General features: G+C 52.3%; 1 protein-coding gene across 2 annotated transcripts in view; it reads right to left on the reverse strand.

The window, feature by feature from the left end:
* MAST1 (microtubule associated serine/threonine kinase 1) overlaps positions 1-26,882 on the reverse strand; it is a 29,916-nt gene that overhangs the window by 1,916 nt on the left and 1,118 nt on the right. Inside the window, exons 2-25 of one of the 2 annotated variants that reach the window (XM_055343887.1) lie at positions 24,334-24,365; positions 22,336-22,424; positions 21,747-21,822; positions 19,684-19,762; positions 17,435-17,595; positions 17,174-17,249; positions 16,792-17,001; positions 13,164-13,265; positions 12,929-13,061; positions 12,782-12,849; positions 9,453-9,532; positions 9,155-9,363; positions 5,128-5,266; positions 4,882-5,014; positions 4,580-4,745; positions 4,378-4,479; positions 4,107-4,229; positions 3,498-3,607; positions 2,659-2,837; positions 2,326-2,573; positions 1,784-1,990; positions 1,434-1,663; positions 971-1,093; positions 716-852 (exon numbers count right to left, since the gene is read on the reverse strand). In XM_055343887.1, coding sequence (XP_055199862.1) covers positions 716-852; positions 971-1,093; positions 1,434-1,663; positions 1,784-1,990; positions 2,326-2,573; positions 2,659-2,837; positions 3,498-3,607; positions 4,107-4,229; positions 4,378-4,479; positions 4,580-4,745; positions 4,882-5,014; positions 5,128-5,266; positions 9,155-9,363; positions 9,453-9,532; positions 12,782-12,849; positions 12,929-13,061; positions 13,164-13,265; positions 16,792-17,001; positions 17,174-17,249; positions 17,435-17,595; positions 19,684-19,762; positions 21,747-21,822; positions 22,336-22,424; positions 24,334-24,365 — 3,212 coding nt within the window. Of the gene's footprint in view, positions 1-715; positions 853-970; positions 1,094-1,433; positions 1,664-1,783; positions 1,991-2,325; positions 2,574-2,658; positions 2,838-3,497; positions 3,608-4,106; positions 4,230-4,377; positions 4,480-4,579; positions 4,746-4,881; positions 5,015-5,127; positions 5,267-9,154; positions 9,364-9,452; positions 9,533-12,781; positions 12,850-12,928; positions 13,062-13,163; positions 13,266-16,791; positions 17,002-17,173; positions 17,250-17,434; positions 17,596-19,683; positions 19,763-21,746; positions 21,823-22,335; positions 22,425-23,997; positions 24,366-26,882 lie in introns of both variants that reach the window. The other variant, XM_055343886.1, reaches the window with a different exon arrangement.

The raw sequence follows: 26,882 nt of genomic DNA on the forward strand, positions 1-26,882 counted from the left end.
CCCCCAGTTCCCTTCTGGCCTCTCCCACCCCAAGCCAGAAAAACACCCATTGACACCAACCCAACCACTTCTGGCCCCGCCCACCCGTCTAGCCCCTCCCTCCCCAGCTGCAACCGGCCTAACAGAGCTGGAAGAAATTCACTAGACTCAGTCTTGTCTGGCTCCTCTCACTCAAATGCCCACTCAACGACTTATCCAGGCCAAACCGCCAAACCCTCTGAACAAAACACCACACACTCGTGGCCCCACCCATCTCTCCTAGCTCCTCCTACTTCTAAGGGAAGAAATTATTTCAATTGGCCCAGTCTTGTCTAGCGTGCTCATTTCACGTAGGAATCACTTCTCGTAGCCCTCCCAGACATCTAAATATATCCAACAGGTCAGAACCAGCTCTCCTGGACAGCACCCTCTTTAACTGACAAATGCTGGCCCTGGCCACCTCCCAAGACACCCCTACAAGGTTTTTCTCCCTGCCTAGAAACCTGGCACAGTTTCCTTTCCGGGCTTCGCCCGCTTTCCCAGCCCTTCTCTCCCTGTCCTCTTGTTTTTGCTTGATGGCCCGGCGGGCCGGCCACTCTTCCTGGGCACTTCCCTTCTCAGGTCCTCACCACCTCCCACCTTAGCCCCGCCCACTGCTCAAACAACAACAGGAAAACGCAAATGTTCCCTCAGCCTGCTATTGATAGACCTGCCAGCTGCATTTGGCCCCACTCACCTCTCCTGACCCTCCTTGGCAGAGGGCCGCTTGTTCCTCCTGGCCATTTTGGCTTTGTAGCTGCTGCGCCGGGCGGGGCCAATGCGAATGGAGGTATTTTCAAAGGGCGTTGTAGTCACCGCTACCTTATTGCCACTCTAGGGGAAGATAGGGGAGAAATGCTCTGCTGAAGGCTGCTCCAGCTGTTTCAGTTCCCCAGAATCTCTCCAGCCCTCCCAGGCTCTTCCCGCAGGATGCTGCCTCCCTTGTACTCACCTTAAGGATCAGCTCCACGACCTCAGGATGCACCATGCCATGCACAGGCTCCCCGTTCACGTGGGTGATGAGGTCACCAGCACACAGCCCAGCCTCCTGAGCTGGGCCCCCCTCTTCCACGTGCTGGGGACAAGACACCCCACAGGGGTAGGGTCACAGGATTGGTAACAAAGAAAGCTCCTTGAGCTCATGTGCCAGATGCCTAGCTCCGCATGCACAGCAATCCTCATAGCACCTTATGAAATAATGATCATTCTCCCCATTTTACAAAAGAAGAAACTGCGGCTCAGAAAGGGAAGTAAGCACACAGGTCACAGAGGACTCTTATCCAGGTCCTGGTTCTACAGTTTGAGCAGTCCCTCATCACTGGTGTGGTGTGTGGTGTGTGTGTGTGTGTGTGTGTGTTTCTTTCTCCCCACCCACCCCTCACCTTGGGACAGAGACTCCAAGCATGTGTACTCACCCAGACAATGTGATGGACACTGTAGACGTCCGAGTCACCCATGTAGACCCGAATGGCACGCAATGTGAAGCCGTACTTCTTGCCAGAGCGTTGGATGGTAATGGGGGAGCGGAGCCCACTGACAGCAGGTGAGTAGTCCCGGCTAGGCGAGGAGTCCCGTGAGGATGGGTTAGAGGAGAGAGATCGTGGGGACATGGGGCTGGCCAGGGGTGAGCTTCCATGGGGGTCCACTGCAGACACAGAATCATGGTCAGAGATAGGCGCCAGAGACCCATCTCTCCCTGTATCTGCTCCTGATTCCCGCACAGATGGAGACAGCCCCTCCCCTGCTATGTGGAACCCAGCATCACCTGCAGGAATCATGACAGACAAAGCAGTGGCGGAAGCCGACTTGATGACTTTGCCCCCCGTTCGAGAAGGTCTCTTCTCTACAGCAGGGTCTCCTGACAGCTGCTGGTGCCGCGCCCGGCGCAGAACCAGATCATTGGTGGCCCTCGGGCCTGATGAGTCCCCGTCCTTCGAGGGTGGACAGAGGTCGCCTGGGCGTGGGCGGTCAGCTGCAACAGAGAAAGTGGGTTAGGAGTCAGTCCAAGGTCACAGAATTCCTGCATGCTGTTCCCTCTACCTGGAATGCTCTTCCCACTTCTCTCTTGTGAGTTTCACGAAAGCAGGTAACATATTCATCTAGCACAGCCCCTGATACAGAGGCGTCCTCATATACATTTGTTGACTGATCATGGAATATGGGGTGTTCCTCATGTTGATGAGAGTCCCCAGGCTGGAGTGCGAAGAGTGGGTGAGAGCTTGCACAAACAGCACGAGGCTCACTGAAACAAATACTCACTATCCGGCCACTGGGTAACTGGGGAAGGCAGCAGGAGAGGGCACTCACCGGCCTCAGCGTCCCCAGCGCTGGGGGTGCCATCCCCTTGAGCTGCCTCTTTGGAGCCCCGCGCTTCCAGGGACCCTGGGGGGTCAGAGCTGGGCCGGGGAGGCCGGCGCAACCGGGCCTCGTCCTCATCCTCTTGGGGGGCGCTGAAGCGGCTCGGTTCCAGCAGCGCGGAGAAACGGCGGCGCGCGCCCAGCGGGGGACTGGCCTCCCCCTCCAGGAAGCTGGCTTCGGAAGCCGAGAAACGCTTGCTGCACGAAGGGGTAGTGGTCAGAGACACGCCCTTTCGGGTCCCGCCCCCAAACCCAGTCCAGTTCCCCCCCCGCCCCCGCTCACATCTCTGGGGAGCCCCCTCTCCAGGTCTTCTCCCGCAGGGTCAGGCCGCCCAGGCCCTCCCGCTTGCCAGCCGCCTTCTCATCTGGGCCCTTAGCGCTCGGCTCCCGCTTGCTGGCCCCCGCTGCCGTCACCGGGGTCTTGGGCTCGTGTTGCGACAGTTGCTCCATGCTGCTGTACACCTGAACGGGCGGGCGGTGGGAGGCAAGCCCGGCCCAGTTCCCGCCTTCGCTCCTGAACCAATCCGCTTCCCGCTGCTGGACCCGCCCACACTACGCCCCGCCCCCAAGGCCGGCTCCGCCCCCAAGGCCGGGCTCCGCCCCCAAGGCCGGGCTCCGCCCCCAAGGCCGGGCCCCGCCCGATTCCGAGAAGTACCCCGACCACCTACATTCTTCAACTCACGCCCCACTGCAGTGAGGCCCTGCCCTGCCCAGGCCCTCGAGAATATGCTCTCCTTGCTTCACCCACTTACGTCTATTGTCGCCCAGACTAGGCTCTGAACCCCCTTACGCGCTGTTCCTCAAAGCGAGATCTTGCCCAGCCTTCCAAGCTCGCCCCGGCCCCGCTGCTCTTTCCGACCAGGACCAGCCCCGCCCCACTGCGGGCCTCCTTGGCACATCCGTCCAGGTTCCCGTCAGATGCAACTCCTTGCCACGGCCAGTCCCAAGACCCGCATGCTGCCTCCCCGGCAGGGCTTCTCACGCCCAGATCTCTTGCCCCCTCGGTAATTCCCCGGCTTGACACCTCCGGCCTGGGACCCGGCTCCCCGGTCTCCTCAGCCCCGCCTCCGCCCAGGCCCCGACCCCCGGTCTCACCGCACCCCTGGCCCAGCCTTGGCCCACCTTGCTGAAGCGCGGGGAGCAAGAGGAGAACTGGCGGATTTCCACGGGCTCCTCTTCCGTCGTGTCATCCTCATCATAGGAGTTCACGTGATGATACCTGTCCGAGCGGGCTGAGGATTGGGGGGAGGGCCATAACCGCAGGCAAGGGTCCGCTCCTCAGATCACTCCCCCACCGGACCCGCGTTCCAGCCCGGCTGCAGGCCCCCCGCCAGGCCCCTGGCCCATCCTCGGTCCGATTCTGCCCCTCCCCCAGGCTGGGTCGCAGCTCCACCCTCCCAGGCTCCCGGAGAAGCCCCCCCCTCCAGATCCCACCCGTGGCAGTGGCAATCCCGACTCTGCCCCGGCAGCCCCGCCCCACCGCGTGCTGGCGCTCGTTCTGGGTCCTAGCACCCTGCACCAGACCAGGCCCAGGCGCAGGCCCAACCTAAGGACTCACCCTAGTCCAGGCCGGGTCCCTACCCCAACCTGGTTTCTTCCCGGCTTCTCAGGCTGAACCCCGCCTCTATGCCAGCCACGCCTCCGAGCAGTCACGCCCCCTCCAGGAGGTCCCCTAACCAGCTGGGGTCCCAGGGCCCCTCTCACGGGATCCCACCCCCCGGCCCTGCTCACTGTCGAAGTAGCTCGTGTCATCCTCGGACTCCAGGTGGGGGATGAACTCGGCCTTCTGCCTCAGCAGTCCTGTCCAGTCCAGGTCTCGAAAGAAACTGTGCTGCTTCACCTCAAAGGCACCACCTGGGGAGGGAGCGGGGGAGGGGCAAGGGGAGGGAATTCCAGAGACCGCCCAGTCCAGCAGAGAGAGCCCCAGACCACTTGGGCTTGGAGTCCTACTCTCCAGCCATGACCCCCAGTTCCTTAGTTTCTCTGAAAGGAGACCCCTTACCTGCCCCCAGCCGGACCAGGGGGTTGGTCTGCAGGAGGCTGGATATCAGGAGCTGGGCGTCCGTGGGCAGGGCCTCGTCCCCTTCTGGCCACAGGATGTCATCTGCAGAAAAGGCAGAGCTGGGGGTCGCTTTTGGAGTCCACAGGCCTTGGCCTGGCCCATGTACCCATGCCACCTGCCTGCCCCCCACAGAGGCACGCACCGCTGATGACCTGTCCAAAGAGTTCTTCGGGCGTGTCTCCAAAGAAGGGTACGCAGCCCACCAGGAACTCATAAAGAATGATGCCCATGGCCCACCAGTCCACCGGCTTGCCGTATCCCTGGCGCAGGATGACCTCGGGTGCGATGTACTCTGGGGTCCCACACACCTGGGGGCAGGCCGTCAGCCTGCGCCCTGGCCACGGGAGGGGCCTCGAGGGAGAGCTGAGCCCCCCACCAGGCCCTGGGCCCCGCAGTTCTGTGGGGTCACTCCACCCATGGTGACCCCCATGCCCGCACACACACCTGTTTGTCCAGGAATTCCCGGGCGTCCTTCTCAATGTGGCCCTCGTACAGGTTGGTGGTGAGGCTCATAAGCCCCATCTTGGAGAGGCCAAAATCCGTGAGCTTGATGTGCCCCATAGAGGTGATGAGTAGGCTGCAATGGGGAGGGGGTGGGTCTCAGAAGTGTTGCCTGTGTCGACTTCACTCCTGGCCCTTTCATGCCAGGACTTCCCGAGGGGCAGGAAGGAAGTGATGGGAAAGGCTCACTTGTCAGGCTTGAGGTCCCGGTGCACGATGCCATAGTTGTGCAAGTACTCCAGTGCCAGCACGGTCTCAGCGAAGTACATGCGGGCCATCTCCACGGGCAGTGCCCCGATGTTCTTCAGCAGGGTGGCACAGTCCCCCCCTGTGGGGGAAGGAGTTGGCCCACGTGAAGACGGAGGCACCTCAACCTGGAGCTGAGCACTCAACACGCACCAGGTCCTCACCTCACATTGTTCCCATTTTACAGCTAAGGAAAACTGAGGCTCAGAGAGGCGCCTCCCCTCCCCAGGTCACATGCAGAGTGCTCTCTACCAGGCTTCTCTCTTCCTCTTAGTCAGCCTCCAAAGTTAATCTGATCAGCCAATTTCATACATGAGGAGACTGAGGCTCAGAGAAAGGTTGAGTCAGATGGTGAGGAGTTGATGATGGAGGTGAGATCTGGTCAGAATAAAAGCCTGGAGGTGTGTGGGTGGCTCAGTAGGTTAAGTGCCTGCCTGTGGGTTAGGTCATGATCTCGGAGGTCCTGGGATTGCACCCCATGTCGTCAGGCTCCCTACTCAGTGGGGAGTCTGCTTCTCCCTCTTCCTCCACCCCTCCCCTGCCCCCATTAGGTTCTCTCTCAAATAAATACAATCTTGGGCAGCCCCCGAGGCGCAGCGGTTTGGCGCCGCCTGCAGCCCGGGGTGTGATCCTGGAGACCCGGGATCGAGTCCCACGTCGGGCTTCCTGCAAGGAGCCTGCTTCTCCCTCTGCCTGTGTCTCTGCCTCTCTCTCGCTCTCTCTGAATGAATAAATAAATAATTCTTAAAAAAAATAAATACAATCTTTTAAAAAAAGAAGAGAATAAAAAGCCTGCCTGCTTATTGACTGAGTCTAGGAGCATGAGTCTTGATCTCCTGGAGTGTGAATCTTGAGGGCCTCAGGCCTTAAAATGTAGACTCCTGGCCCCTACTAAGTTTACTGTAAACAGCATTCCTATTTTAGTCTCCTAAATCTATTCCTAACTTCTCTTACAAGGGCCAGATTTTCTTCCAGGTGCAGACTCTAGGTTAGCGTGTAACCCAAGTCACTTCAGTGAACCAGCCCTCAGACTTTCCCTTCTATTATCACAAATATTGCTAAACTCATAGGACATAAACCGGGATCTCCTGGGTGGCAACTCTGCTGTACCAGGGCCTGTCTAGAAGGAAGTCCACACATGCAAGAGCAGAGTCAAGAGATGAAGAGATTCCTGGTGACATCGTTTGAGCACCCAGATACAGCCATTCCTGAAAGTGACATGATTTTTTTTAAATCAAATATTTCAAATAAATAAAATCTTTCTTTCTTTCTTTCTTTCTTTCTTTCTTTCTTTCTTTCTTTCTTTTTCTTTTTCTTTTTCTTTTTCTTCCTGCCTGAGCCAGATTTAGCTCTGTGTCGGGAACTGACAAATCAGACTCCACAAGGGTGGAGCTCAGGAATCTGCATTTGGTCACAACCCTAGGGAATCCTGACACACACTTATGATGAGAACCAAGCTGAATTTACTTCCAAATGAGACTTTAGGGCTGGGCCACACTCAGAAAGTATATGACTTAAAACTTGCACCATCACCTCCATATTGGTCTCCTTGCTTCTGCCCTCACTGCAGCAGCTAAATGGATATTCTCAAACATAAACCAGATCATATCAGCTCTGCTTAAAACCTTATAGATGATGTCTGTTGCACCTGGAGTGAAATCCAATCCCATTCAGGGTTCTGCAAGGCTCTGCATGCTCAACCCCATCACCTCTCCATCCTTATCTCCCCCTACTCTCCCTTTGGCTTGTTCACTTGACTCCAGCTTTATTGGCCTTTTCATTGCTCCTCCAAATCCAGACACCTTCTCACTTAAGAGACTTTGTGCTTGGATTTCCTCTTCCTTATGGTCCCCGATGCCATCCTTATATGTGAAATCGCCTGGTCTCCTCTGGCTTGTTTATTGTCTGGCTACACAGACCACAAGGTAACCTCCACGAGGGAGAGGAGTGTCTGTCTGGGTCCCAACTGTGTCACCAGGGCCTGGCACAGCATGTGGCATGAGGAAAACCACAAGGGGACATCTGTTGAGTGAACAGGTGGTTGACTAAAGGCTTGGGGCAGCATAGTGTGACTCCATGCGACAATGCATCTCTTAATAACCACAGTATGTGTAACCAGAGCAATGGATAGAATTAGTATTTAGGTGATTATAAGCATGGATGAGTGGATAAACAGATGAAAAAAATATACATTGGTGGCTGCATGGATAGATAGTAAATAGCTACATGGATAAACTGATGGATAAATTGTGGACAAATGGAAGGAGGTAGCCAGTGAGTCATGATCCCAGAGTCCTAAAATGGAGCCCCTGTTGGGCTGCCTGCTCAGTGGGGAGCCTGCTTCTCCCTCTCCTCTCTACCTATACTATTGCAGTTGCTATCTCTGTCTCTGTCTCTCTCAAATAAATAAAATATTTTTTTAAAAAATAAAGAGATAGCCAAATAGGATGAGAGGCTGCTAGAATAGTTGTAGATGGAGGAATAAAAATATGGAAAGTAAATAGATGGATAGATGATGAGTTAATAAATAGATACATAGATACTGATGGATGGATAAGTGACGAGTAAGTGGGTGAATAAATGGATAGGTAACTGCATGGCTAGATATATAAAAAGATGAATAGATGAAAATAGATGTGCAAGGTAAACAACTAACCCTACTATAGGGACTTCAGTTAATAATTATGTATTCAGGGGATCCCTGGGTGGCTCAGTGGTTTAGCAACTGCCTTCAGCCCAGGGTGTGATGCTGGAGTCCCGGGATCAGGTCCCATGTCGAGCTCCCTGCATGGAGACTGCTTCTCCCTTTGCCTATGTCTCTGCCTCTGTCTCTTTGTCTCTCATGAATAAATAAATAAAATCTTAAAAAATAATAATAATCATGTATCCAGGGATACGTGGGTGGCTCAGCAGTTGAGTGTCTGCCTTCAGCCCAGGGTGTGATCCTGGAGTACTGGGATCGAGTCCCACATCGGGCTCCCTGCATGGAGCCTGCTTCTCCCTCTGCCTGTGTCTCCGCCTCTCTCTCTCTCTCTCTCTCTCTCTCTGTGTCTCTCATGAATAAATAAATAAAATCTTTAGAAAATAATAATAATCATGTATCCATATTGGTTCAATTATAACAAATGTGCCACATGAACACAACATGTAAAGAATAAACTGTGAGGAAAGGGGGTCTATGGGAACTCAATGTGTCCAGTCAATTTTTCAGTAAATCTAAAATACTCTAAAAAATGAAGTCTATTGGGATCCCTGGGTGGCGCAGCGGTTTGGCGCCTGCCTTTGGCCCAGGGCGCGATCCTGGAGACCCGGGATCAAATCCCACATCAGGCTCCCGGTGCATGGAGCCTGCTTCTCCCTCTGCCTGTGTCTCTGCCTCTCTCTCTCTCTCTCTCTCTCTCTCTCTCTGTGACTATCATAAATAAATTTTAAAAAAATTTAAAAAAATTTAAAAAAATGAAGTCTATTAATGTTTTAAGATGGATAACAGATATGTAGATCGACAAAGAGATGGATAATTAAATTATTGGATGGATGGATAGATGGAAGGATGGATGATGGTTGGGTGGAGAGTGGGTGGATAGGTGAGTGGGTGGGTAGATGGGTGGGTGGATGAATGGATAGGATGGGTGAGTGGATGGATGGATAGATGAGTGAATGGATGGATGGATGGATGGAAAGAGTGGATGAATGGAGAGATGGTACATGGATGGATGGATGGAAAAACCGATAGATTAGCAAATGAATAGATGGAGGGAAGATGTACCTACATTAAATGAAATGAAAATAGATTAACCAACAGATGGCTAGATTATAAACAAATGTGATAGATAATCAATGACTGGATTGCTAAATAGGCAGATAAACATACAGGTGGATAGGCAATATGGTGACTAGGGCTCAGGCCACTGAGCAACCATGACCAGCAGGCATCCCCCCATCTTCCCTGCAGTCCTGCAGGCAGCCACACCTTCCACGTATTCCATGACCATGCAGAGGTGGCGCCGGGTCTCAAAGGAGCAGAACATGCCAACCACAAAGGGGTTCTCAGCAAAAGTGAGTATATCACGCTCCACAAAGGCCTGCTGGATCTGGTTTCGCAATATCAGGTTCTGTTTGTTGATCTTCTTCATTGCAAAGCGCTGTCTTGTATCACGGTGCCGCACAAGGTAGACAGCACTGCAGGGGGAGAGAGCGAGGACCGGCCATCACCTCCGAGACACCCGGCCTCCGCCACCCTCCCCCCGCCAGAGCCCCGGGTGGCTCACCCGTAGGCACCATTGCTTATGAGCTTGATGGTCTCAAAGTCATTCTCTCCAGGTGGTTTTTTAGCCTTGGTGCTGCGGCCCTATAGGGAAAAATGGAGACCACCACCACCATCATCATAAGATTGCAACTCTTCTTATTCCATTTACATAGGAGGAATCAGAAGGACGGCGGGGGGGGGGGGGGGGGATCGAACCTTCATCCAAGCGCCACAGTGAGGGAGTACCAAAGTCAGGACTTGAACCCATACTGTCTGACTCTGAAGCCATATTCCTAACTTTTTTCCATTAGGAAAGAAGCCTACAAAATAATCACCTTAATGTATAAAGAGCTTCCAGAAATCAATAACAAAATGCCTAACAAATGAAGAAAAGATATAGGCAAGATATTTGGATTACAATTAGAGCTCTTAACCATATGAAAAGATGCTGAAACATATATAGTGGCAGAAGGGCAAATTAAAACTACCTCAAGATACAATTTTTCACCTAGCAAATTGACAAAAAAATCCAAAAGGGTAAACCTGTGGAGGAAGAGGTACTTCTATACCCCGCTATTGGTACAATCCTCATGGAAGGTACTTTGGCATATAAAATAATTACAAATGCATGTTCCCTTTGATCCAGTAATTGCATTTTTTAATTGATGCTATAGATATGCATGTGAAAAATGATGCATGCATATCTTGCTTATTGCAAGATTGGAAACAATCCGTATGTTCATCTATAGGAACTTGGTTTAATAAACACCTGAGCAGCATCTGTATGAAGGGATATCGTGTCACTGTTAAAAAGAATGAGGCATTTCTCAGTACACTGATTCAAAAGGGCCTCCAAAATATTTTATTAAGGAGGGGGGGAGCAAGGAACAATATGTACTGTATGTTTTTGTGGCAAAAGGGAGCTATCTAATCATATCTGGGGAGGTGCTCAGTAGCACATAGACTAATAATATTTGGGGGGATATAGGCCAGTGGGGGACAAAGTGGGGATAGGATATTTCACTGTATACCTTTTTTGAAAATTATGTTTCTTTTTCTTTAGGATGAAGAGATTCATTGCATAAATATCACACAAAAATGTGTGATATACTAAATTTGTATGCTCCTCTGAATGTAGCCTAAAAACATCTGGCACAAAAAATGATAGAACTACAGGAAGAAACTGCTCAAAACAAGGATTTTACACACATTTCTCAGAAACTATCAGATTAAAAAAAAAAAGAAACTATCAGATTAATCAGGCAAAAAAAATAGAAAAAAGAATAGGGAGATGGAAGATTTGAATCACTCAATTAACAAGTTTGATTGAATGGCATACGTAGAATCCTATAAATAACAATTAAAGATAAATACCTTTTTAGAGTTTTTAGAGTTTTGAGTGATGTCATTCCATTACCTATTCAAAAAATTAAACAAATGGCATGGGTAGTGAGATTCTTTAAAAAAAAAAAAAAATATATATATATATATATATATATATATATAAAATATATATATATATAGAGAGAGAGAGAGAGGAAAGATGTGTGTGTATAGGTGTGAGAATTCATAGATACAATTTGAAACAAAGGTTACAAATTCAAATGCCTTCAGGGACCAGGCAGGCTAGGTGGGGGCATGGATGACTGGGAGGCAGGTACCCCTTATCATAGAGCAGCCCCCACTTACTGCCAGCTGGTTCTATGATGGTGTTAACAGAACCTCTGGCTTTTCAAGAGAATGCTCAAACCCAGATTTTGAGTCAAAATCTTCTCTGTAATCTCTGTTCTATATTTTGCTTCAAATTAAAAAAAAAAAAAACACGTGAGTGGTCAGTACTAGACATGGGGAACATCTGTCAAAGTGTGGCTGGCCTAAGAGGTGGGTTACGGCAATTTTCACTGTGCTGAGCTATTAACACAGAGAGACATCCAACCTACTCAAAACCCATGCAGGGCTCCCCACAATTACCATACGACCAGCAATTTTGCTCCTGAGTATATACTCAAACGAACTGGAACAGCTGTCCAAACACCTGTACACAAATGTTCAAAGCAGCACTATTCATACAATGGCCAAAAGGTAAAAACAACCCAAATGTCTATCAATGGACAACGTACAAATATGGTGGATGCCTACAGTGGAATATTATTATTCAGCCATAAAAAGGAATAAAGTACTGATTTGTGTTACGACATGGATTTTTTTTAACATGGATGAACCTTGAAAATGTTATGCCAGACACAAAAGGCCACAGAGTGAAAGTGAATTTATATAAAATACCCAGAAATGTATATAAAATATACATTTATGTGAAATATGAAATTTATATGAAATAACCAGAATAGACAGATCTATAGAGTCAGAATGCAGATTAGTGGTTGCCAGGGGCTGGGGAGGGGAGGGTGAGTGAGGAATACCGGCCTAATGGGTACATGGTTTTTTTGGGGGGGGGTAATGAAAATGTTCCAGAACTAGATAGAGGTGATAGCCGCCCAACACTGTGAATGTATTAAAACCCAGTGAGTTTTTTTAATTTTAAAATGGTTAAAATGGGGACGCCTGCGTGGCTCAGTGGTTGAGCATCTGCCCTCTGCTCAGGGCGTGATCCTGGGTCTGGGGATCCAGTCCCACATCGCGCTCCCTGCAAGGAGCCTGCTTCTCCCTCTGCCTGTGTCTCTGCCTCTCTCTGTGTGTCTCTCATGAATAAATAAAATCTTAAGCAACAACAACAAAAAATGTCTAAGTGGGCTTAGCTAAGTAGCTGACTCTTGGTTTCGGCTCACATCATGATTTCAGGGTGGTAAGATCAAGCCGCCTGTCCGGCTCCCCACTCAGCTCCAAGTCGGCTAGTTCCCGTCCCTCTGCTCCTGCCCCCACCTCTCGCGCTCTTGAATAAATAAATTTAAAAGTCTTTTTAAAAAATTTTAACGGGGGCAGCCCGGGTGGCTCAGTGGTTTAGCGCCGCCTTCAGTCCAGGGCGTGATCCTGGCGACCCGGGATCAAGTCCCATGTAGGGCTCCCTGCATGGAGCCTGCTTCTCCCTCTGCCTGTGTCTCTGCCTCTCTCTCTCTCTCTCTCTCTCTCTCTCTCTCTCTGTCTCTCTCATGAATAAATAAATAAAATCTTTAAAAAAAAATTTTAACGGTATGTGTTCTGTACCATGTGTGCATGGGTGTGTCTTGTGCGTATTTCACCATGAAAAAAAAAGCCGATGGAGGAACAGCTGTTATTATCGACCCATTTCACAGATGGGGAAACTGAGGCTTGGAGCAGGCACCAAGAGATCCACCCAAACTGAGGGCAGAGAGCTCTCAGGAGGTGAGCCCTCGGCCGGACCGGGGGCCTTACCTCGGAGAGGTCGTCCTGCTCGGGTGTGTTGGAGCCCCCGCTGTCCTGCTCTTCCAGGTGCACCACGTCTAGGAAGGGACAGAGAGTGAGCAGAGGCTGGGGACCTGGCGGGTGCAGCCACAGCCCCCGGCGCCCACCGGCCAGCACCTGGGAAGGGGTCCCGGGTGAGGCCCAGCTGGCGGATGATGTAGCGCGGGATGTCGGTCTTGACAAGGTGACCTTCCTTGGCGTGGCCCTCCGCCGCCTCCAGCAAGTGGTAAAACTCCTCGGGGTTGAATTCCTGAGGCAGGGCAGGGGTGGGTTGGCAGCGGGCTCCAACACCCCCCACCCCCCCAACACACCCCCACAAACACCCCCTCCCCGCCCAGGCCGGGCCCCTCACCAGGCACTCCAGCAGCCTCGCGGGGCGCGAGATGATGATGAGCAGCTTCTTGACCAGCTGGGTGACGAAGGCTACCTCCATGCTCTCGGAGCGCTCATAGGCCTGGGGGGGCGGTCGCAGTGAGGGGGGTTCACCCGGCCTGCTTCAGCCAGGCCCCTCTCCCCACCCACCGGGTGCACACTGCTGCTGCTGTTCCATTTTACAGGTGAGAAAACTGAGGCCCCGGCCACGTGGTAAAAATAATGATAATGGGGGCGCCTGGGGGGCTCAGTCACTTGAGCTTGGGACTCTTGGTTTGGGCTTTTGGGCTCAGGTCCCGATCTCATGGGTCTTGAGATAGAGCCCCATGTCCTGCTACACCCTCAATGGGGAGTCTGCTTGAGGATTCTCTCCCTTTGCCCCTCTGCCCCCGCATGCTCGTGCTCTTTCTGTCTCTAATAAATAAATGAATCTAAAAAAAAAAAAAAAAAAAAAAAAAAAAAAAAAACATGATGCAGTATTTGAAAAAATAATGCAAAAGATCTATGATAAGCAAAATAATAAATTTTAAATAAGAATAGGATCCAGGGCAGCCCGGGTGGCTCAGCAGTTTGGCGCCTGCCTTCAGCCTAGGGCGTGATCCTGGAGTCCCGGGATCGGGATCGAGTCCCACATCAGGCTCCCTGCATGGAGCCTGCTTCTCCTTCTGCCTGTGTCTCTGCCTCTCTGTGTCTCTCATGAATAAATGAATAAAAACTTAAAAAAAAACACAAAGCTTTCCTTCCTCTTAAAAAAATAAAATATTTGAAATAATGTTAAGTTTTAATATACCTACTTTTCAAATTTTTCAATAATTAATGTTCTGAGGGGAGAAAAAATCACTTGCCTCCTCCTAGTGCCAAACTGATGCCTACTATTTATCTTCTGACTCTTCCTATTAGAATGTCAGCTTCCTGAGGGCAGAGATTTTGTTTGTTTTATTTCCAGGTAATTCTCCAGCTTCTAGATCAGCCCCAGAATAGGTGCTTAAGTAATATTTGTGGAATTAATGAATGAGCACATTCCCTTTCTATAGCAGAAAGAATGAGGCACAGAGAGGTTAAGTGACTTGGCAAAGGCTGCACAGGAAATAAGTGATGAGCTAAATATGAATCTAGGCCATTTGAAATCTGTGCCCTCAACTCCTATGAACCTCGGGAAAGAATCCAGACTCAAACCAGATTTGATGCTAAAACCCATAATGACACCAATGTACTGTCCTTCAGGTCTGAGTGGAAGCCCATAGACCAAAGCTCCATTTCTGGTCCTTGTGCCCATATCTGATTTCATTTCCTCATGACGGTAGTCACTTGGCTTCCATACTCCTGGAATTTCCCAGACTCCCTTCTCACCTCAGGCTGTGCACCCTGCTCAGCACACATTCCCCCCAGCATTTCTCATACCTTTCACTTCCTCATTATTCTTGTCCGAATTTTAATGTCACCTCTTCCGGGGAGGCCTCCTGGGCATTACAGGGCAGCCCCTGACCCTCGGTCTGATTGCCCTGTTCTATTTGCTTCACAGCCCTAAGCATCAGATGAAATCATGGAATTCCTTGATTTGTCTGTTTCCCTGTTTCCTATCCAATTCCCACATTGAAATATCAGCCCCAGGGGCACCTGGATGGCTCAGTTAGTTCAGCATCTGTCTTCAGCTCAGGTTATGATCTCAGGGTTCTGGGATGTAGCCCCATGTTGGGAGGGTCCCTGCTCAGCAGGAGTCTGCTTATGCCTCTGTCCCTCCCCCAGTTCATGCTCTCTCTCTAATAAATAAATAAAATCTTTGGGATGTCTGGGTGGTTCAGTGGTTGAGTGTCAGCCTTCAGCCCAGGGTGTGATCCTGGAGTCCTGGGATCGAGTCCCACATTGGGCTCCCTGCATGGAGCCTGCTTCTCTCACTGCCTATGTCTCTGCCTCTCTCTCTGTCTGTGTCTCTCGTGAATAAATAAATAAATAAAATCTAAAATAAATATGTAAAATCTTTTTTTAAAGATTTATTTATTTATTTATTTATTTATTTATTTATTTATTTATTCATGAGAGAGAGAGAGAGGCAGAGACACAGGCAGAGGGAGAAGCAGGCTCCATGCCGGAGCCCGACGCAGGCCTCGGTCCGGGGACTCCAGGATAATGCCCTGGGCCAAAGGCAGGCGCCAAACCATTGAGCCACCCAGGGATCCCCAATAAAATCTTTTTTTAAAAAAAGGAATATCAGCCCCAAGGGGGCACCTCAATGGCTTAGTCAGTTAAGCATTGGACTCTTGATTTCATTTTGGTTCATGTCATGATCTCCCTGCGAAGAGCCTGCTTCTCCCTTGGCCTATGTCTCTGCATCTCTGTGTCTCTCATGAATAAATAAATTAAATCTTAAAAGAGAGAGAGAGAGAGACCGTCAAGGAGGACTGTGCAGCTGGAGCAGAGTAAATGATGGGGAGAGTGAAGAGTTGGGTTGTCCCTCTCCCTCTGCTCCTCCCCCTGCTCTCTCCCTAAAATAGATAAATACAATTTATTTTTATTTTTTAAAAAGATTTTATTTATTTATTCATGAGAGACACACACACACAGAGGCAGAGACATAGGCAGAGGCAGAAGCAGGCTCCATGGGGAGACTGACATGGGACTCGATCCCAGGTCTCCAGGATCATGCCGTGAGCAGAAGACAGATGCCACAGGGGCTGCCTAGTAATGCAATAAAAAAGGGGGGGGCACCTAAGTGACTCGATTAAGCCTTGGACTCTTGATTTCGGTTCAGGGCACGATCTATCTCTGAGTCCTGAGTTCAAGCCCAGCTTGGGGCTCCCTTCTCAGCTGGGAGTCTGCTTCAGATTCTCTCTTGCGCTCTCCCTGTGCCCTTCCCTCCACTCTCTCGCTTGTGCTCTCTGTTTCTCTCTCTTTTTTTCTCTCTCTTTCTCAAATAAATAAATAAAATCTTTTTAAAAAAGAGAGAGAGAAAAAAAAATCAGCCCCATGAGGGCAGGAATATTTCTCTGGTTTGTTCACTGCTAGGTTGTCAGTGCCCCAGCACACAGTAGTGGGTTAATAAATGCTGTCCAATACTCTGGTTTCTCTCTTCAGATCGTATAAATCTTTCGCCCCTTAATAAATGCTGTCCATTATCATTGAATTGAATGGGAACATTATCTTGTTTACTTTCATTCACTCATCAATTTAACCAAAATTTATTGATCACCTACTGTGTGCTGGACACCGTGCCAGACACCAGCGATGCAACAGTGAGCAAACAGACAACCTCATCATCCACCTGTGGGGCTGACATTTGAGCAAGTGACACAAGAAATAAGATCAACAAAAATATACCACGTGAGGGATGGTGTGAAGGGTGGGGAGTTTGAGCAGAGGTTGACATTTTAAATAAGGGATTCTAGAAGCCCCCCTGAGAAGGTGACATTGGAGGAAAGGCCTGAAGGAGGGGAGGGTGGTTAAATCCCTGCCGCCCCCATCAGACCTAGACGAGGACCACGGCCTTCTCTTGGGGACCACGTCTTTCTTGCCCACCCCTGAAATCCCAGCTCCGCACCAGCGCCTGGCACGCGGCAGGCGCCGTCTACACGGAGGTGGGGTGGGTGAGGCCAGCCTCCCCGTGCACTCACGTCCTGCAGCAGCTTCTCCAGGTTCTCCTGCAGTTCGTAGAAGTAGACGGTGGTGATGAGCCCATCGCGGGACTTGGTCAGGCAGTCCCGGGCCAGCTCGATGATCTGGTGGTGGATGAAGCTGAGCACGCCGTCGGCCAGCGGCAGCACGCTGTCAGGTTCGTAGGCGCGGGCGAAGTCGCGCAGCTTCTCTTCCATCTGCGCGGTGGCCTGCGGGAGGGACAGAGCCGGGGCGGGGGTGCCGGCGCGGGGCTGCGCCCGGGGGCTGTGGCCGCCAGGAGCCTGCGCTGCGCACGCCGGCCACCAGGGGGCGCGCGGAGCTAAGGCGAGCGAGGGCTCCCGCCGCCCGGCCTCCCAGCGGCCGCCCCCCGCCCCGCCTCACCTTCGGGAACCTCTCCTTGTAGACATGGTTCATCATCACGATCTCGTTGTCGTAGGAAGAGGGGGAGCGCCCGGGGCTGCGGGGAGAGAAGCCCATCCCGTCCGGCCCCCTGCCTCCGAAAGCAGCCAGGCATCGCTTCTCCTCATCCCCCCCCAACCCCGGTAAAACCTCACCCAACGTGTTGCAACCCATATAATCCCGCGGACAGGGGTCTCGCAGTACACAGCCCCCCCCCCATCATCAGCTTGGGTATCTGCCCACCTGAGGCTCCGAGAGCGAGGCCGCACGGCGGGAGAGCGGCGGCCACCATCCTCGTCAGTGATGCTCTCGGTGCTGCCGAAGTGTTTGGAGAGGAAGTGGAGCTCATCCACGGTGGGCTGGTAGGGCAGCTGGTGCAGGCGCTCCTGGGAGGAGCAGGAAGACTGGGGGGAGGAGCGGGGCCGGGGTCAGAGCCACCGCCGTCCCCCCACATGTCGCGACCCTGGGCTGGGACTCCTGGGGCCGATGGGCCACTGGGCACGGTCGGGATCAAGACCTGGTCTATGATCCTTGGATCCCAGGGTCCAGGTTGGGACTCCTGGAGACAGACAGGGGGACAGGGACAGACACGGATGAGAACTGTGATGCTCACACAGATGTGGCCAGTGGGAACCTGTTAAAACTTGAGTCAAGTCACATCCCTCCTCTGTTCAGAACCCTCCATGGCTTCCACCTTACTCAGGGTGGACACTGAAGTCCTTCCCAAGACCCACAACATCCTGCAACATCTGGTCCTGTCTCCCTGCCATCACCTCCTCTCACTCTCCCTATCATTTACTCTGCTCCAGCTGCACAGTTCTCCTTGATGGTCTTTTTTTTTTTAAGATTTTATTTATTTATTCATGAGAGACACAGAGATGCAGAGACATAGGCCAAGTGAGAAGCAGGCTCCTCGGAGGGAGCCCAATGCAGGACTCGATCCTGAGTCTTGAGGCAAAGGCAAATACTCAACCTTTGAGCCACCCAGGAATCCCTCCTTGATGGTCTTTGAACAAGCCTGTTCAAGGCAAGGCACACCCTGCCTCAGGGCCTTTGCACTGACTCCTCCCTCTGTCCAGAGCATATCTAGCACAGATCACTCCTTCACACTTTTGCTTAAATGCCACCCCTCTGGGTGACCCTCATCCCTCTGAACACACATCCATCACTCCCTATCCCTGCCCTATCTTACATCTTCTTGATGTATTTATCTCCTGACTTACTGTATCTTTATTACTAATTTTTATTGCTGCCTGCTCCTGAGGGAAGGATCTGGACTCTGCTGGGTCCCTAGTCGGGGCCTGGCATGCATAAACACAGACCTACAGATATCGGTGGGGAAAACAAGGATATCCACTTGATTCTTCAAGCAGAAGGACCTTTTGAAACATTACATCATTCATTCCCCACCCCATCAGTATCTATTAAACTGATTTTTTCAATGCACATAACCTATGATCTACAGAACCACAATTTCAAATAGTTCAGACTGGAATTTTTAGCTTAATTTGATATAAAGCAAAAAAGCTTCTGTATGGCTTCCGACCACATTTAGAATAAGATCCACTTTCCTGCCCTGGCTGAGAAGCCCCAGTATGAGCAAAGGCACTGCCTGCCTCACCCTTGTTCCTCCACTTCCAACTCAAAGCTCCAGCCACTCAAAGCTATTTAAAAAAGAGAGAGAGAGAGAGAGAGAGAGAGCTATTTTCAACTTCCCAAATTCAACAAGTTCTCTATTGCCTCTGGGAGTTTGCACATGCTGTTCCCTCATCCCCTTTCTAAAACACCCTTCCTTTCCTTCTTCCACCGGCCAAACTCCTGCTGATCTTTTGTCATGGCTTCAATTCCACCTCTTCCAGGTAGCCTTCCTTGACCACCCACCCCCAAAATGAATCAGGCCCTGCCTATACTACTATCACCTCACCTGGTGCTATTCCCATAACAGCTCCACCTGCCCTATGTTATAAATGTATTCTTACTGGTCTGTATCCCCTCATGAGAGCCTCATCAATCCTTGGATTCTGGCCCAGCTGATAGAGCCCACCCACCATATGACAGTCACATAAATATCTGCTGAGCATCATACCAATGGATGGGTGATGAGTGAACCAGAGACACAGGTAGAAAAAGGGCAGGTGGAGAGAGAGAGACTTTGGGTATTGCAGTGGTGGAGTAAATGTGCCCTGGATGAAGGGCATGCTGACCTTGGCCAGCTGAGACCCTTGGGCAAGTAGCTCAACACATGAGCCTTCATATCTTTATCTGTAAAATAAGTCGCTGATGAGTAGCACCCCCAAGAAGATATGTTGAGGGTGGAGAACAGGGCTTTCGAGAGGACCTGTAACGCCAATAAATGGATGAGTGACACCTTGGAGAACAAGAGAAACCTCAAACTCTCCTTAAGGCCAGCCCAACTACTGGCCTGGGTTGTGGGCCTTCAGGTGGGAGGGCCCCCCTGCAGCTCCCACCCACTCGCCCACCTGCCAACTCACCGAGACGGTGGAGCTGGGTGTGTTCGTGCCATAGCCAGATGAAGGAAGCGAAGCCAGAGACCAACGGCGTCCATCCGCCCTGGAACCCAGCCAAGATGCTCAGAGGCTGCTAGGCCCCACTGGTCCCCCCACTCCTCAGGGTGTGATACAACCCACTGGCCACCACAAGGGTAGGGGATGGGGGATATATCTGTGCTCTTAGATTCCAAAAGGCTCTCAGAGCCAGGGGGTAAAAAGGAAGTCTTCCAGTCAGGCACCAGGGACCTAGAGCAAAGATCAATCTCCTCTGCTCCTTGTGATGATCCTCCTCTCCTGTCACCCTCACACCAAACAAGCCTCCAAAGTGAACCCCAAGGTGGACCAGAGAAAGCCCACTCAGGGAAGTCAATCCAGAGGAATCCCAATAGTTGCCCCCCATGAGAAAGCTCTCAGAGTGATACTACTTGAGTCTTCTCAGAGGAGAAAGGCCCCTCCCTCAAACACACACATACACACATGCTGACACACATTCCATGTTGGCACATTCACACTCACATAGACATGATCACTCTCAAGGCCACACCCACTAGTGTTATTGCGACTAGTATAGTCAAGTTCACAAACTGACAGTCACACACATTCACACACGACTCCTCAACACAAACACACATTCACTGTCACATACATGGACCTAAATATCACACTTCCCTACGCTAACACCCAATCACACATGCAAAACCAGATGTGCACTCATGTATAAACATACACTTAGAGACTCAGTACTCACACTCTGACACAAAGACACACACTCCCTCGCACACATCCTACACTTCTGCATTCACACAGACACATTCAAGAACCCTCATGCATGCAGTCACACATTCGAACTCCCACACAGCCACACATTCATTCACACTCCCACCAGATTGCACACTCACATGGAGACATTTGTAGGAGGGCACGCTCCCTCACATACACACATTTACAAATGTGCAGGTACACACACACACGGTCACACTTGCACGCTGATGCACACCCCCATGGACACGAGTGTAGGCACAGGCTGCCTCATCTTTTCACAGTCTCACAAACTCACACATCCACATTAGCACACGGGTTGCACATCACAGGGATACACACTTCCGTGCACTAGACTCGTCGTCACTCATCCCTCCCTCCAGGCAGTGCCTCCCACCCCAGGTGGCCGCATCAGGTCCCATCTCAGAGCCATTTTCTAGCTCTCTATTGTCCTCAGCTGAATTCCACAGCCAAAGGGGTCTTTCCCCCACCCACTCCAGGGAGTCATCCTCTGTCCCCACAGTCCTGTGTGAGTCCCACACGACAGCCTTCACCAGCCTTTGCAGTGATCCAGGGCTTTTTTTGGCGTGCCACCCCAATTCAACTCCGAAGACAGAGACAGGGTGTCATTCACCCCTTATACTCAGCTCCCAGATCAAAGCACGTGTTCAGACAACGTTTTTAGAATGAGTAAAGTTCAAAGAAAAAGAAACCCGCCCAAACATCTTGGTGACTCCCAGAAGTTTCTCCAAAACGCACTGGAGGAATCTCTCTGTCTCCCCCAATTTCGCCAAAGGCCCCAAGAAAATTAGCGACACCCCCAGACACCCCCAAAGACCCCCGTAGGTAAACCTGAGATTCCTCCACTTGGGCCCTCGAGAAACAGCCCTAGGTGCCCTTCCCCTTGGAGACCAAGAGTCCCTCGGTGGGCATCTTGCAGGCTGCGCTTGCGCACCCCATCTCCGCTCCCAGAACTGTTGCTATGGAAACGCCCGGCCTGGAACTAGAGGCTAGGGAGACTGAGACCCCGGGCTCAGCGCGCAGGCGCTTTCGCTCCACCGCAAAGGAAGTCCCACTCCTCCTCCGATTCCGGACGGGCGGTGGCCGCGCCTTCCCACAGACCCCGCCCCCGAGGCCGGGCGCTTATTCCCGCTGGGGCGTCGGGGCACTCTGCGGGTCCCTCCGGCCCGGCTCAGGTGCAATTAGGAGGGGGGCAGATGGCGGCCAAGACGGCGGGTGGGGACGGTCCAGCCAGGATTCTAGGGCCCTGGGGGAGAGGGACTCACCTTCGGGAGGAGGCAAACGAGAAGTGGGCGGGGGTGTTGGGGGAGAAGTTGCGGGGGCTGTCCAGGGGACTGCTACCTGTGGCAGAAAGAGGGGCATCTTAAGGCTTGGGGTGCGGGCAATCCCACCTGGCCTTCCAATCCTCAAAGCAGGTGGCGAACAGCAACTCCTCCCCTCTTTAGTCTAGTCACACCCAGGTAGGAGTGGACCACGCCCCCGTAGCTGTGCACACCGCCCCCTCCCCAAGATGTTTTGGTTACCGCGTCTGCCCAGCCCCCATCCAGGCCGATTCTGTCTTCATCAGAGATGGCCCCGCTTCTCAGGTATGGTTCCTCCCTTCGGCCCTATCCTCTTTCCAATCTAGCTCCCCTGGGCCTCCGCCCACCGATGCCAGTCCCTCAGCCGACTGACCACCGCCACACAAGGATGGTCCAGCCCTTTGCCCAATCCAGGTCCTCCTCTGTCCAGGCTCGGCCCAGTCCTGCGGCATGGACACACCCCTCGCCTTGGCCCCGCCCCTCACCTGTGGTCACGCCCCCGACCCGTGGCCACACCTCCTCTAGTCTGGGCCACACCCACCACCTGTCTCACCCAGGTGTCCAGGCAGTGGGGAGTGGGGTCGCGGCAGCGTGGGCGAAGTGCTGGTCAGGATGAGGCTTTTCCGGTTACTGGTGCGGCAGCTGCGGGGAAGGCGAGGCAAGGGGACCAGGCCAGGCCACAGCCCAGTGAGTTTGTGAACCCAACCAGCCACCTTCCCGTCTCAGATCTCCACCTGTCTCCTATCTGTGTGTGCTTGAAGGTGCCCCCAGAGGATTGCTCGGAGGAGGAGGTGATAGAGATCTCAGCATGTGTGACCATGTGGGCACAGTTTCAGTCATAAAATAATAGACATGCTGTCTATGTGACACTACTGAGATACTGAATGTATGTGTGTGTTTGGGGGGGCTGTGCATGACATTCTGTGTGTATCCACATGTGGTACCCAGTGTGTGAGCTCAGCCCTGAGTTGGATTTATCCTATGATACAACCTGTACTTCTGTGTGTCTGTGTGACACAGTGTGTAACATCACTTGTCCATGACTAGATGTGCCACTGTGTGCTGTACCATGTGCGTGCATGATTTCTGCTACAAGTGTCCATGTCTTTGTGCGGCATTCTAAGTCTATGCGATATACTGCCCTTGTGTGTGTGTGACATTCACCATGTGTATCCACGTGTGTCATCTACTGTGTATGAGTTTCACACCCTGTGATACTGAGCATGTTTGAACCTGCCACCATGTGTGACATTCCCTAGATGAGTCTTCCATGTGATAACGTGGGATAGTGTGTCTCTCCATCTCTGCAAGATTTCCTGTGTCATTTATTCTGGCATCCATGTAACACTGCATGTGAAACGCTTAGATGCTATCATGTGCTGTGACATTGTTGGGTGGATGGATGTCATTGCCATACATGTGTCTCTGTGCATCTTGGATGCCAGAATCGTGTGTGTGTGTGTGCGTGTGTGTGTGTATCACCATGCATGTGACATCTTACTGGGGGCACACAACACTGTACCTATGTGTGTCGCTGGGGGTGCCCCTGTGTGTCTGGGCATGACTCGGACCTATGGCCACTGTATGCGTGATGGCTTCAGGGTGTATCTGGGCCACTGGGGCTGTAGTGTGTGTATGTGTGTGACATCATGTCCTACGTGACGCTGTGTGTCACTATTTTCCGTATGAAGCTGTGTTCTTGGTGGGGGTAGTTTGTGCTATGATAAAGCCCCCCTATCCTGCCCCTCAGGATCCCAGCTTCTGAAGAGGGAGCCCTCAGCCCCTCCATTCCCCTCACCCCCCACCACAGTGACTGAGCATATTAGCGAGGCCAGAAACACGCGGCATGGGGGCGGGGGGGAGGCCAGGCTGCGGCTATTGTTCCGAGGGTGCAAAGTCCCCCACCCTCCCCTTCTTCCCCTACCCCCACTGGGTTGCCGGAGCCCGCAGCGCCAGCAGACAAAGGCGCCGCAACCCCCCACCCGGCGCAGCCTCCTCCCCCCCTCCCTGTGGCGGTCCTCTCCGGCGTCCAGTCCCCCCAGTCTCGGCCCACACAGTCCCCAATGCAACCCCATCCCCCGCAGAAGGGCTCAGCACGGACACCTCTGGCGCAGCTGGACCGGGTGCAGCATCCCGGGCCCCGCCCTGCGGCAGCGGCCGGAGGGGCGGCTTAAGTGGGGAGGGCCGGGTCAGGGTCTCAGGGATGGGGTTCTACCTCTTGGTGCGGCGGAACATACTGCCGCCAGGGAAGGAGGGCATCGAGAAATTGGAAAGCGCGGTCCAGAGAGAGTCAGACATGACCCGGCGGCGGCGACATGGTGGCAGGTGCGGCAGTGGCGGCGGCAGCGCGGGGAGCGAGCGCGCGGGGCGGAGGCTGGAGCCGCAGCGGGCAGGGGAGGGCGGGGGAAGGGAGGGCCGTGCCACTGCGGCCCGCCGGGAGGGGGCGCTGCTGTGCACCAGCGCGCCAGGCCCCGCCCGCGCGTGCCCCTGGCGCCCCCACCCTGGCTCGAGAAGGGACGGCCAGCCCTGCACATCTCTCCCCAAGGCTCACCTGCTGCTTTTCCGGGGCAGAGGCAAATCCTTCTGGAAGGCAAAGGGGCGAAAGGATAGAGGTCAGCGTGGACCAACAGCTGCTGTCTGCAAGCCCTCTCACCCCTGGAGGAGCAAAAGTTGGGTGGGACAAACCCGTCATAAGCATCCTCAGCTGCACCCTTCTCGTTATGCCGGGAGGGCTGGGATCTTTGAGAGAGAGGGTACCAGGGTGATTTCTCTCCCAACCCCAGACCAGTACAGAGTCCCCTATAGGACTCCTGAGTTGACATTTCAATGTGCATTTGTACAAATTAAACAAGAGCCTCTTTGAAACAATGTTTCTTGAGCACCTCTTGTATGCCAGGCCCTGTGCTAGGCACTGGGGATACAGCAGTGAATGAGAGAAAAATTCCTTCCCTTTTGGGACTAACATTTAGAGAAGGGAAGCAGACAATAAACAAGACTAATATAGAAGTGAACGAGATAATTTTAGGCATTCATAAGTGTCATGAATAAAATTAAGGTGATGTGATGGAAAATGGATAAGAGAAGGACAGGATGCTCAGAGGACTGCTCCCGGGAAGGTGACTTTTAAGACAGTCGTTGAAAAAATAAGAGCCTGCCATGGAAGGATCTGTAGAGGGAACTGCAAAGGTCTGGAGACAGGAATCAACGTGCTATGCTCAAGCATGAGAGGCTGAATGAATGAATGAATGACTCCACATCGCAAGGATTCTACCCAAACCCCAACCAGATTTGGTGTTGGGGGCAGGGTAGTTAGGGTGGCTCAAAACCAAAATTGGAAATGGGAATTAGAGGATCGCCAAGTGGTCTTTTTGACCATGGTGATGATAATAATTGATAAATATCAACATTATATGTCCACACCAGAAGAAGGTTATGTTCTGTTTGTCAAGCATTCAGGAAGCCACTAAGGGGATCAGAAGTTATGGAAGTCGTGAGAACAGTGGGGAGAGGGAGTACCACCTCCCAGTCAGTTCTGTGTCCACAGACCAAAGTGAATAAAGGAGGTTGGGTGGGGCTGCAGACGGAAAGATTCTAGTGAGGGTTTCAAAAGCCTTTTGGTGGGGACTCCAACCAGGGGAAAATGCGGAACGTTTAAAGATCCTTTCTAGGATCTCTGAAAGCAGAAAGCCCTCGGTTCAAATCCCAGCGTTGCCTCTTATAACCTTGGCCAATAACCTTACAACAGTCCATTACTCCTAAAGGATTCTGTGAGATAATTCAGGTGCCTAGCACCTTAGCATGATGCCTGGTACATAGTCAACATTCAATAAATATTAGGCCATAGGAACAGGAGTTGTTGTAAATGGACACGGAGGATGGGCCAAAGGGAACTCCCACTCCCATGTACAGTATGATTGGGGTCAAAGAGAACACAGTCCAGACCGCAGCCCTGCCCTCCTGAGCCACGGGTGACCGGAAATCCATTCCAGGTTTTCCCACTGTTTTTGCAGGATCAGTTTGAATGAGCATCAGCTGGAACCAGCCGACTGGGCTGGACGACCGCAACGGCCCAAGCGAAATCCAGACCTGGATTTCCCGCCCACGGAGCCCAGGATTCCAGATCCGGATATACTCAGCCTTCGAGGGTGAGCCCTTTGGAGACCTTTAAACACCTCCCGGAGAAGTCCTCAAACCTAGCCCCATTCGCTAGCGCCCCTAAACATTCTAGAGTCTAAGAAAAGGACAGACTGGAGCGGTAGAGGACTTGGATCCTCGGCGTCAGAGTAAACAGACACCACCTCCGTCACTAACTGCAGAGCGGCTCCAGGATTGATGGACGGCGCTGTGGACAGGGCTTTCGAACTCGGGATGCTGTTCATATATACGATCCCAGCTGCCACACAGTTGGGGGCCTTCGGGCGCTCCACGGCTGTGGGATAGCTCCCTAAGGGGTTGCATCAGTGTGTGACTACATCCAAGGCAGCGAAGTGGTTAACTCTGCCAGAAGGGAAGAGGTAGGGGGCAGGACTCTGGCGGGGTAGCCGAGCCCAGAGGACGCCTCAGGAAGGAAGGGTGGGTGAGTGGGAGGATCCCAGGCTGGGGCGGGGTCTTGAGCAAAAGACGGAAGGCCCGCGTGGCGCTGAGCCAATGGGAATCGGCGCCGTCCCGGAGGGCGGGAACACACCCCCTTGTAGGCCCCGCCCCTTCCCACCCTTTTCTCGGGGACCCGACGGCGCGGACCCAGTCTGGCTGCTTCAGCCCCTGCTCAGGCTTTGCCGCTGCTCCTTCCCTTTTCTCAGAACCCCTTGTCCCACCCCAGCACTAAGATGGGGTGGAAATTCGGGGAAGATTTCGAGAGCCCAAGGCACTTAGATGGAGCCATCTGTGTTGTGTCTGAAAGCAAATTAGCTTTCCAGCCCAGGTCTGGCTCCAACATCATCCAGATTACCTGGGAAGTCCTTCCTATCATCTGACTCCGATATTTCCTGCTGCAATGACTGATCAGCTCACCTTGGTCTCCAACCTCAGGGATAGTGTGGGTTAGAGGAGTCCTGAAATGAACGAGGCCCTGAGTGAGGGTTTGAATCCTCCCCTTCTTTT

Source organism: Nyctereutes procyonoides, unplaced genomic scaffold (assembly GCF_905146905.1).
Source record: "Nyctereutes procyonoides isolate TBG_1078 unplaced genomic scaffold, NYPRO_anot_genome, whole genome shotgun sequence".
Lineage (NCBI taxonomy): Eukaryota > Metazoa > Chordata > Mammalia > Carnivora > Canidae > Nyctereutes > Nyctereutes procyonoides.